General features: G+C 30.6%; 1 protein-coding gene across 3 annotated transcripts in view; it reads left to right on the top strand.

Annotated features, from left to right (window-relative positions):
- LOC140057478 (C-Maf-inducing protein-like) overlaps positions 1-12,232 on the top strand; it is a 56,935-nt gene that overhangs the window by 3,130 nt on the left and 41,573 nt on the right. For all 3 annotated transcript variants that reach the window (XM_072103151.1, XM_072103150.1, XM_072103152.1), the window contains exon 3: positions 4,790-4,918. In XM_072103151.1, the coding sequence (XP_071959252.1) occupies positions 4,790-4,918 (129 nt within the window). The remainder of the gene's footprint in view (positions 1-4,789; positions 4,919-12,232) is intronic.

The following is a 12,232-nucleotide window of genomic DNA, read 5'->3' as shown; positions in this document are numbered from 1 at the left end:
AGACCAGATTGAATATTTCATATGTTGTGTAATAAAAAGCAACATACCATTAACTCGAGCGCTGGTTTATAATTTTCCCTGTATAATGTTGAATTACGATACAAGCAGATTAGTTTAAAAAAAGTATGATTTTCCACTTATTTCTGTCCATAAACAACAATACTACTAAATGTAAAAGCAGTGAAATGTCATATACTGACGGTACAGTAGGTCCAGATCTATTATTTTTAACAATATAACTCTAATAAAGTATTGAGTTAAATGGATATGTTTAGTATTGAACATGAATAGAAAGTAGTACTTTTGCCATTGTTTTCATAGTGTTTATGCTTATAACTAAATTTGAAGTATCTTAAGTCTATAGGAGCCCCACTATTATAACACTAACAGCTGACCAAGAAAAAAAAATTGTATTTATACAATTTGTTATTTAAACTGTGCAAAGATATAATAGATAGTACAGTAGTATTCTCTCATTGTTATATTCATTCTACAGTATAATTTGAAACTTTGATTGATCATTTGCTATAATCTTGCTAAATGGAAATTGTTCATTAGTTGACGAAATGCTACTGATTCTATAATTATTGATCTTCCTATTGCTTTGAAGATACTGAATATTGAATCGTTTATAGAAAATACAGTACTGTACCCAATACATACAACTTCAGTAAAAATAATCAAGCTTCCTTCAATTGTAATTGACGTCACACTGTCAAACTCACCGCGAGTTGCTTAGCGCCAGGCGATCAAATGTCAGCGTTATGCTCTTTAAACGAAAACTTATACAATTTATTGTTCAACAAACGTATCACTTTTCTGTTTAATACAGTAGTATTCACAATAAAAGCAATGATAATTTCGGACACTATGGCGGTAGCACAGGGTACAGTAGTGACCATAGTGCACTGTATTGTTGGTCCAGAATTGTTGTTTTTCTTGCTTTACTTACATTTAGCTCTGTATTTTATACATAAAGAGAGGAGTTCTTAAACCTGTATAAATTACTGTAGTGTTGGTAAGACTACTCAACTACAGTATAAACAGTATAAAACATCTCCCATTGAATGAAAGGTGGATTTGAAGAAATCCATGTTTTATGGTTCAAGATCAAATAAGTTAAAACTGCCTCAATATAGATTTATTTTTACGACATGTTTCGGGCATAGCCCATCATCAGGTGAAGAGAATTGTAACAAAGGATAACATATATAAGTCACAAAATTACATAATAAAACAAATCAGCCAATCAAAGATGTTAACAAACAAAAGGCATAGTTATAAAGGCACGCCTCCAAAAGCTATGGAGTACAAAGCAGGAATGGTTGCTTATAGAGCAGGAAATTTAAAACAAAGACAAAAGCTTCAAGTAGATGTCTTCCTTAGAGCCAGCTATTTTCTATTTAATTGTACAATTTGTTTGCGGCTTTCTTGGGTGGAATATTGTATTCCAAAACCTTTGAAACAAATTTACTGTTTCAAGTCTTCCTTTCTTGACATTTTTTATTTTCGAGTAACACAGCCAAAAATTTGTATTTCATTGTACGAAACTCTGAACATAAGTTGAATTTAGTTGGCACTCATGTCCTAGACAACAAATCCATCAACCACTATGAACAGACTGCATTTTATTCAGATCAAATTGTTAATGAACTGTAGAATATTAAAATCAAAAGAAGCATCTGGATGTTGAATCCCCAGGCACCATAACATTAGATTCATAATTAAAATTGTATACCAGACATACTGTATTATGATGCATTATTTATTTGCAACATGTTACTGCTACTTACTGTAAACAAAGTATGATTTTTTATTTGGTTTCCAGTGCAGCTTTCAAATCAGGGAGTTGTAATCAAATCTTGCAGAATAACAATTTTGAATACTATAATATTGTAAATCAATTAATTTGTTCTTTCAAAACAGATTAAGATGTAAAAACTGGTATTGTAATTAAACCTCTCACAAAAAACTTGTGTCACACAAAATGAAACAGAAAAGCCTTTGTTTTCTGAGTTTGATAAGAAAATTACATTTGTAAAAAGGCTGAAATATCACAAGATACTGTTAGCTATAATAAGCAAAAACTGAAAAAATATCAGATTTTTTTGTTGATTTTTTAGCTAATGTGTACAGTAAATAGAATTTGTAAAAAAAACACTTAACTGTAATATTTTAAAATCTTACAATAAAATCTTGGCACCATAAGAAAGTTCTTATTATTCTACATCTTAGATTATAAACATTCGATGCTCAGTTTTAAAGAAAAAAAATCGTTTGTTTTTTTTCAAACCTAAATGATTGATTGATACTTTACTAGGTTTTTGTAAGTTTGTATAATGAACCTACAGTATAACATTATCTACTGTAATTGATACTGTAGGTCCATGGTATACTGTAATCAAACAATTCATACTGAAAACATGGGCATAATTGAACAATAGCCTGTTTGTTTACATCCATTCATTCTGTGTTTATTCAGCCAGAAAAATGTACAATACAAAAAATTAAAAATTAAATTATTAATTTATAATTTAGATTTACACTGTACTTCAAATAACCTAATATGATGATATACTGTACAGTAGGATTGATTAAATACAGACACTATCAGTTCGAGTCAGCAAATCATGGTGATCAATTAATCCCTTATTAAATTTAAATTAAAAATGCTAGATCCACTGCTGGTTGATATAAATGTAATAATAATAACTGATTTTTACTCGGGGTACCCGAGTCTAGGACTTACTCATTTTCTCCTCCTCTTCTTCCATCTGGACACTATTGAGTAAAAAGTGCGTTTTTTAAAGTACTACTCCTCCCTTATTCGTTGTACAGTAGTATTGAGCTGGGATTTGGCATGAACATACTACAGGGACATGTTCTCAAAGCTATAGAGCCGGATTTTTAATTTTTTGTTAATTAATTTGTTTAATTAAGAAGCCACAATGTGTGACACACACCACAGCGTTATGTAGTTATATGGTTATATGCGGATTCTTGGCGTAGTGGTTATCACGTTTGCTTAACACGCAGAAGGTACCTGGTTCGAGTCCGGACGAAACCTTTTTTTTTAAACTTTATGGTGAAAAGTACTGTATATGCAATATGATAATTATACACAGTATATCTTATTTTTATTATTTTTTTAAATACTTATTTTGTGTAATCGGTAATTATCACTTTTACACATGTTTATTTTTCTTTGTGCTTATTACCATATTTATTTGTAATTTAAATGGATTAAAAAACTTTCTGTAACCCACATTTTTAGTGTAAGTGGTTTTCGTAGTGTAGTGGTTGTCAAGTCTGCTTAACACGCAGAAGGTCCCGGTTCGAGCCCTGGCGAAACCTATTTTTCTTTAACTTTATGGTGAAATAACTGTATACGTCAGTATACAGCTTCTTTCGCTGTATCCCGAATATTGCACATTCGTGCTTTTTTGTTAATTAATTTGTTTAATTAAGAAGCCACAATGTGTGACACACACCACAGCGTTATGTAGTTATATGCGGCTTCTTGGCGTAGTGGTTATCACGTTTGCTTAACACGCAGAAGGTACCTGGTTCGAGCCCGGGCGAAACCTTTTTTTTAAACTTTATGGTGAAAAGTACTGTATACGCAATATGATAATTATACAGAGTATATCTTATTTTTATTATTTTTTAAAATACTTATTTTGTGTAATCGGTAATTATCACTTTTACACATGTTTATTTTGCTTTGTGCTTATTACCATTTATTTGTAATTTAAATGGATTAAAAAACTTTCTGTAACCCACATTTTTAATGTAAGAGGTTTCGTAGTGTAGTGGTTGTCAAGTCTGCTTAACACGCAGAAGGTCCCGGTTCGAGCCCTGGCGAAACCTATTTTTCTTTAACTTTCTAACTGTATACGTCTGTATACAGCTTCTTTCGCTGTACCCCGAGTATTGCACATTCGTGCTTGTTTGAGTAATCACAAATGAGATACCATGTGAAATGTTTTAGTCTTTGATGTTTAGAAAAGCATATTTGTCACAGACCTAGACACAAACAAATCATGGTTATTGCATGTTGCTGATTGCCTTTTCTATAGTTTAATGTCGAATAGCAAGAAACTAGGTCATGTGTAATTAAGTGCAATCAAATACTTGCTGGCACACACACAGTTTAGTAAAAAATAAATTATAAGGTTGTACTTGACAGAACTAAAATCACAAACTTTAATCAATTCTGTTATTGTATCAACCAGACACTTTTCATTCATCATTTATTAATGTATTAAATTGGAGCATATAGTATTAATAAAGAAAACAGGTTAAAGTCCCATTCCCTACATTTTTTAGATCTAATTTAAGGTTGCAAACTACAATAATGTAAAAATAAATTAATTATGGTCCTATTGCGATAATTTTTTTCATCTTTTAAATGAGTTAAAAATGTGAAAAATAAGGCGATTCTAATATTTTAGTGGCCCGCTTTAAATCCCAACTTCTGTACAAATAAATATAAAATTGAAGATTAAAAATCCACAAAGATTGTGTTTCTTTCTACCTTCTTCCAGTTCCACCCTCAATTTTTTTTTTATTTTTCTAACTTCAGACCTGTTTGTAGTAGTATCATAAATGATTAAAAATGTACTACCTTTATAAGTTATAATAAATTTTAAATTTCCTACACAAGTAATATAATAATAATATCTACTAGGGATTTACTGAAGTGTTTTGCCAGACTGTTTGTGCATCTAGAAGAAACTCATTTTGAACACAGATTTCATTAAAAAAAATTATGGTGTTGTTTTTATAGCCTACTGGAAATATGGAATGCCCAATCCCATATTGCAGCATCATGGAAGTACATCCTTTGACCCGATGGCAAGTTGGACAGAACTGCTGCCTTCGTATTAGTATGCCATCCGCATCCATCATTTTACAGGTACAGTGTGTTTACATTATCTTTTGCTAGATCATAGGGAACCTTTTCATAATAATAACCAAGTTTAGAGACCTTTGGATTTGCGATTGCCAATGAAAGTAGATCATGTAAATTCATTGTGCAAATGTGGGAAAGTTTAGTCATACTAGGGCTTTGGTCTCTCAAATCAAAAGTTCCTATTATTATGTAACATAAAGAGGCAGACTTACTACTGTATTTTAAATGGTGTACAACGAAAGAAATAAGTATGGAAATCAAATAGTACAGTAGGTAAAGTTTCAAACCAGTTCTAAGGAGGATTATTATTAAATGTTGAAATTCAGCACAAAAAAAGGAAAGGAAAACTGATATGCCAACACACTATAGGCCTACATTATCAAGTGGTATTTAAAAAAAGATATAAAAAGAAACACTGACGCCAAGTTTATTATTTTGTTTAAAAATAATATATTTTACTGAATGGTGTGCTATCATATCAGTACATTTATTTAAAGTGAGATGACTTAAATTGCAACAGGTAATTCTTTATGTTTTAAGTATAAAATAGATACCCTTTCGTAATATTAATTACTGTAGGGAACACCTTTTCCTGTAGGAAAGGGAATGTTCTGTTCTGTATGTTTCATTTGCAATAGAATTTGGTCAAACAGAAAATGCAAAAAGGAAATGTAGTTGGGCAACTTGCCAAAACCATTCTTTAAACCGGTTTTTGTTGAATAATTTTTAACGAAAATGTCAACTGAACGGCCTGAGTATTTGTCTATTCTCTGTGGAAAACAATAACGTCATAACACGACCACAATACCGAGAAACCGGTTTTATTCTCCAATAGTATAACGTGACCCTGTGTTTATAAACCGCTTTTGAAGATACTGTTGTTTAGAGTTTTTTTTGTTTTAATGTTTTACAGGATATCAACATCATACAGTACTTCTTTCAAACATTGTTTTTACAATGTGTCAATCAAAAGTATTACTGTACATTATAGAGTTACCGTAATTAATCTTAAGAAATTTTCAAAGAGCAACCTGAATAACTGCTTCAACTGTCATTGTATTGCAGTGCTAACGTACCATCAGAAAATGCAGTACCATACAGGTCATTGCTCTAACATTTCAATCATAGACTTAAACAAGGACTTGCCCCCAGTATGTAGACTGTAACAATCTTACAAAACAAACTTGTCTCGTCTTCGTTGGTGAATTTGGTATGCTATTCAGTACAGAATCTTCTCCCGGTGTGCTGATCTGGTAGGCACTTCACTGCTGGCTGTTTCTTCAGTTTCCAGTTTAAAGATGTATTGTCCCTTGAAACACAAAAAATGAAAAAAAAAAATATTCTAATTTTAAATTGGCCATATCAAATTAATATTAAAGTTATTCACTTTAAGTCGAAAATTCGAGCCAAAAACAACAGTTTACGTAATTAACAGGTAAATTAATTAGATTACATTTCGTCTGAGAAATCGTCGCAAGCGAAAGTAAACAAAGATTTCAAACCATGAGTATGCATTATGCATGCTAATTAGGATTGTTTACAACTCATCACGGTTGAGAAGGTGTTTTCACACAGATCGCGAGGAAGTTTTATGATTATGCATACAGAGTAGCCAAACAAGCGCATTGCATTATGGGATATCTTTTGATTGAAAACTTTGACTGGAAGTCAAAGTTATTTTTTGAACAAAAAAACATCTGTATTTCGGTTAAATTATTTTTTTTTTGACTAATTTTTGGTGAAAGTTAATAACTATTATGATACTTTAAAATGACCCACTTTTTTTCAAAATTACAAAAAAAAATTTTTGTTGGAATTAGTCAAAGGGACAATACAGTACATCTTTAAGCTTAAAAACAATTACCTATTCATCAGTAATGGCTGACACATCATATTTCAAAGTTAGAGAAAATCAGATAAACATTCGGAAGTCTGTGTAGGCGGGGTTTTATTTTCTTTTGTAATATAATACAGCATATTATTTGAAGCAATAGACACTCATTGTTAAGAGTTACTGTGTTAATTAAACCGTAGTAATATTGTATTCAGGTTTTTTAAAGAGAAATAATCCACTGCATAGTCATGGAATAATGTACAGTGTATTAAATATTACAGTATATTGTTGGTTATTATTTACTTAGCTTGTTTGTTGACAAAAGATATTTCATTATTTATTCGTCTTTTAGTGTTTACATAACAAAACAAAAATTGGGAGAGACCAGGGTCAACCTTAGTGAACTGTATGCCTATCTGAGCCAGATTAACCATTTTTGGTCTATAAAAATGATAAATTTCAAAATTACTGTATCTCAACTTTTAACTCCAGAAGATGGTACTACAGTATATGGCGTTTATAACGTCAAGACATTCTCAACTTTATTGATTTCCTTTTAGAAACATGTGGGATACATAGCAAACCCTGTTTCATAATGATCTCAACAATTAGTACAGTACAACTTGGTAGTGTTTTACATTTGAAATCTATAATCACCAAGTTCACTTAATGTAATTGGTATATTCCCTGAATTCGTTACCATTAAACCAGCCATACTGTACGCCATGTAAGACTTTTCAGGAATTGGACAAATCAATCTTCACATTCACATTAACCTGAAGTAAACTAAAGTGGATTAATTCATATGATTCATATTAAACCCATCTACAGTATTTCTGCTGTAATAATCTTTTGGCTAATATAATTGGAATCCGTAAATTTTCATAATTTTGTGGGTTTTTTTTCTGTTTTTACTGTAAACATTTTTGTTTTATAAAAATTGTACCACAGTTGCCAAACAAATTTGTAGATAAAAAAGAATTTGTTTAGTTAGAACTCTTTCATAAAAAAAGATGATTTTGAGTACAAACCATGGAGGTTTTGAGTACAGTACAGTACCTCCATCAGCTTTTCTTCTTTTTTTTGGTTATTTTAGGATATTTTATGAATTATTTTCGTGTGTAAATCACTTAGAAACATTGTATTAGATGCTCTATAAGAAAGACTTCCATTATTATTATTATTATCAAAATGACCATTGTAATGGAAACATTTTTAAAAACAGTACTAGACATTCATTATATCGAGGTACTGTACGTCTAAAAGGTCGAAGTGCTGTGAAGTAACACATTTGAAAACTATGGTACACAGACCAGATTTTTAGCAGGTATTTCTTTACATTATTTGTTAATGAATTGAAAATAATTTCATCTTTAAAGACTAAAAGTGTATCATTATTTTATTGGTTGATTTCCTAACACGATTTCCTCTATTCCAATATTACTATTAATTCTAATATAAGTCTATGGAAAATGTTTAGATTACTGTGCGACTATTATAGTAGTCATGAATATTATTACTCATTTAAAGTGTGTTGTCTTTAGTTCCGTGGCAACAATCTGACCACCGACTTTTGTATGGCTCTTTTGATTTGGTTATTAAAGTAGTGTTATTATTAGTCTTTTGTATGGTGCCCTATTGTAGTATAGTTTACTTAGCTGTTGATACAGTAGGGGTGTTGCCAAATAATGAAAGTTTTGTATGGGTTCAAATGGAAAGAATCTTTCAACCTATCATTCTTTCCATTCAACCAACTCATAACAATTCATCAAGTACAGAATACTTTTAGTGTTTTCACACCAGCCATTTTATAGACAACATAAACTAGGCGGCCAATTAAAACCTTTCAGCATGCTTCCGAATGGATGTACTGTATGAATTATGCAAATTAATCATGATCCTGTTGATTTACTTCCAGTATTGGCTGTGTATTTAATGAATATTTGCCAAGTTAAAAGCTCTCTAAAAGCAGATGATGTCACAATCAACAACAATTTTATGGAAGGTCACGTATTTCAGAGGTCAATTAAACTAATTGTAAATTGTAAAACCAAAGTCTAATTACAAATTTGTGACCCTTTGAACTTGTTCCAAAGAGTGGTTTGTGGCAATAAACCAAAACATGTTTTTTTCTACCAGCTGAAAGAATTATTGTATGGTCATTTTTTGCAGTAGAGATAGGAACTCAAAATATACTATATTTTGAATATGAATAATTATGATTTGATATAGAGAATATTTATAATAGTGAAATGGTACAATTGCATGGGGTAAAAGATGAAAGTATTGTAATATTTTCACAAGGCGAAATCCAAGTGAATGTAACAAATGTTCACCTTCCACTGAATGAAATTATTTGTGGCAAATCGCAAATATAAAACATTCAAAATATTCATAACACAATACAGTACTTTTAATGAGAGGCTATGGGCTAAGTCCCACTGTAATGTAAGCAATTCAAAGAGGCGGCATTTCAATTTTACACGCAGAGTAGAACAATTATAGACGGTGCACAATACATCTTGTTTGTTATATTATATTAAGAAGTGTTCCTGGATTACTGTAAATATTTCCTGTAACAGTGTGACGATAACCTTTTGTTCTGGGTCATTTCTAAACCTAAAGAACATTTGAATTGACACCATTGGAGTCCATCTTTTGCATACAATGTTATGTCAGATACTCATGCTTTCCAACAATTGATACTATAACTATTAGTTTCAGTTTATAGTCTTTGTAGAAATGTCTTTTATACTTATAGTAGAAAATGTCAGTATTTTTTTACACCATCCTTCATCGCACATGTTTCTGAACATGTGCAAATTGATTTTCCCACCCGACACATTCTGACCTACATTCATGAAAAACCAGAAATTGAATTGTACTATTAGATTATTATTATTATTAATATTATTATTATTTAATGTTATTATTATTATTATATTTAATAAGACTACAGTACTATTCAGTCTAAATGTATAGTATGCACTGCTTAAATGACAAATTGGCAAAACATGTTTTGCATAACATAATTTTTACAGTAGTTATTAAAGTACTAATTGGTTGCATTGGTTGTGCAATCTTGAATAATCTATTGCAATCATGATCTGAATAATTCATCATTGAGTTCTTAATCAATACAAATTAATTAAAGCATGCTACTGTATTACCAGAGTAATTACTGTATGATATAAAATTTATAATGCAATAAAATGATCTGAGTAGATTGAATAATTATCAACTACAGTACTTACTCCATAACAATAAATAATACAGTAGGCCTTGCTACTAAAACTAGGTTGCCACACGATGAAGCTTCAGGTCACAACTAAATTTTAATTTGTTTTCTTGATAGGAGGGCCACATTACTAGCCGTCGAGTCAAAATGTCATTCTGCACAAACTTGGAAACATTAAATATGTGCAGAATTAATACTGTTAGTTAGTTAAACTCAAGATCGTGTGCCACATTATGCTATGAAAGCTTTTGCGCATGATTAATAACAATAATAAAATTCTCATGCAGGGGAAAAAATGAGATTTCAGGGAGGATTTAACAATATTAGAAGTAAAGTAAGGCCGGTATTAAATAATTTGTTATAATGATGGTGATTTGAATCTTGTCATATTTGTATTCAATTCAACATTTATTTCGACCAAAATCAGCAAATATCAACATGTATTGTAAGCAAAACAAAAAACAACAAAGTATCATTTGATCGAAGGACAACATAGAGACTCAAGTCCAGCTGTCTCCCCTCCTCATAATACATAAATAACATAAACGTATAAAAACATATAAAAAAGTTCAATCAATAAAAAAAAAAATTAAATTAATCAGTTGATTGCACAAGTCCATATAGTCAATGAAAAAGAACATAATTATACGCTTTCTTTAACATTAAAATAATATACCGTGGGTGTTTGCTTGGGTTTTAATGAATGAGTTATTTGAGTTTGAACTTAAATGAAAACAAAAATTTTATCAGATGTTATATTGTGAAATCTATAGTTGTGGTTCCATAACAGCATCCGAATATATGCTGGGTCCGACTGTTGAAGGGCTTCCTTGACTGGGTTAGCTTGAATGGATCGCCTGATGAAGGAGATTTTAATCCAAGGGTCATGATAGTATAGTTTTCGGGCTTGTGCAAAGAGCATTTGTTTTGTTAATGAATTATTTGGTTTACATTGCCAGTAGAGAACGCAAATTTCTCTTCTGACAATTTCAGTCGTTCGAGAGAAAAAGACCTTTTCAAATGTTTATCATCGTAAATTTTGTCGACTTTATTCAGTACCCTGTCTCAATGCTTTTCTTTTTTTTTTTTGATAGTTGAAAATGCTGAAATTATTTCCCCATTGATGGCAGAATTAAGCTTTAAATTCGACCTTTGTTGTGAATTTATTATGCATTTATAGTGTTTAGCTATTTGTTATTCTCTTCATGATTGCCTTTGGTAATAACTTTATTATGTAAAATACAAATTACCTTTATAGATGGTAATCCACAGTTTAAAATATCGATATTTAATTTTTTTCATATTCATGCATAACATCGTTGTAGTAATTATTTCAGAATATTTTATTTCCAATGTAAAAATATAATTAACTGCATTGTTATTGAGTTATAGTCAAGATTCTGAGTTGAATGTTTAGAATAAAACATATTTTGACCCCAAAAAAATGTATATGTTGTAATAAAATATATACTAGATACTGTAGAAATCGGAATACAAACTACACTTGAAGAAACTTTAAAATGAAGAACGCATAATAAACTGGACTGATTTTTGGTTCGATATGCATGCCTGGTCACGTGAACAAAAAGTGGCAAATGCTGTATGCGCAATTTCAGATGACTGGAGCTTGACTGGAACTGGTGTGAAATACCAAGACATTCATACTGTAGAAAATGTTTTCTTCCTTATACCTATATTTTTTAATTTATACTAACAAATATCTTTTTTATTAATATAATAATAATAATATATCAAAAATTTATTAAATAATATTCATCGCATAATATGCAATCTACGATAATTTAATTAATTGATATAACAAATTTATTAAATACATAACATCATTGGAATAAAAAGAACAAATCACATATCTACACATAATCATAACATCGTATACTCTATCTCTAACAATTTATTCAATCTTCTATCGACTAAAGCCGAAGTATAGTCGTTATCTCGGGACCGTTCTATGGCCACCACCAGGTAGGCTTACTTCATTAAGGCTTCTATGAATGGATGTACTGGTTGGGAGCAGGAACGCTAGTAGACCAAACCCAGTACCGTTTTGATTACGATCAATCGGGAAATTACCTCATGAAATACCAAGACATTCATAGATACTGTAGAAAATGTTGCAATTAGAATAGTCAATAACAATTAATTATGTAAAGTATTTTATATTTAAATGGCGCATCGTAAAACACGCTGCCTCTTTTCTGTACTCAAAATGAGATGTGATGTTGGT

The sequence above is a fragment of the Antedon mediterranea genome, chromosome 8 (assembly GCF_964355755.1).
Source record: "Antedon mediterranea chromosome 8, ecAntMedi1.1, whole genome shotgun sequence".
Lineage (NCBI taxonomy): Eukaryota > Metazoa > Echinodermata > Crinoidea > Comatulida > Antedonidae > Antedon > Antedon mediterranea.
This window is presented reverse-complemented; position numbering and strand designations above follow the sequence as displayed.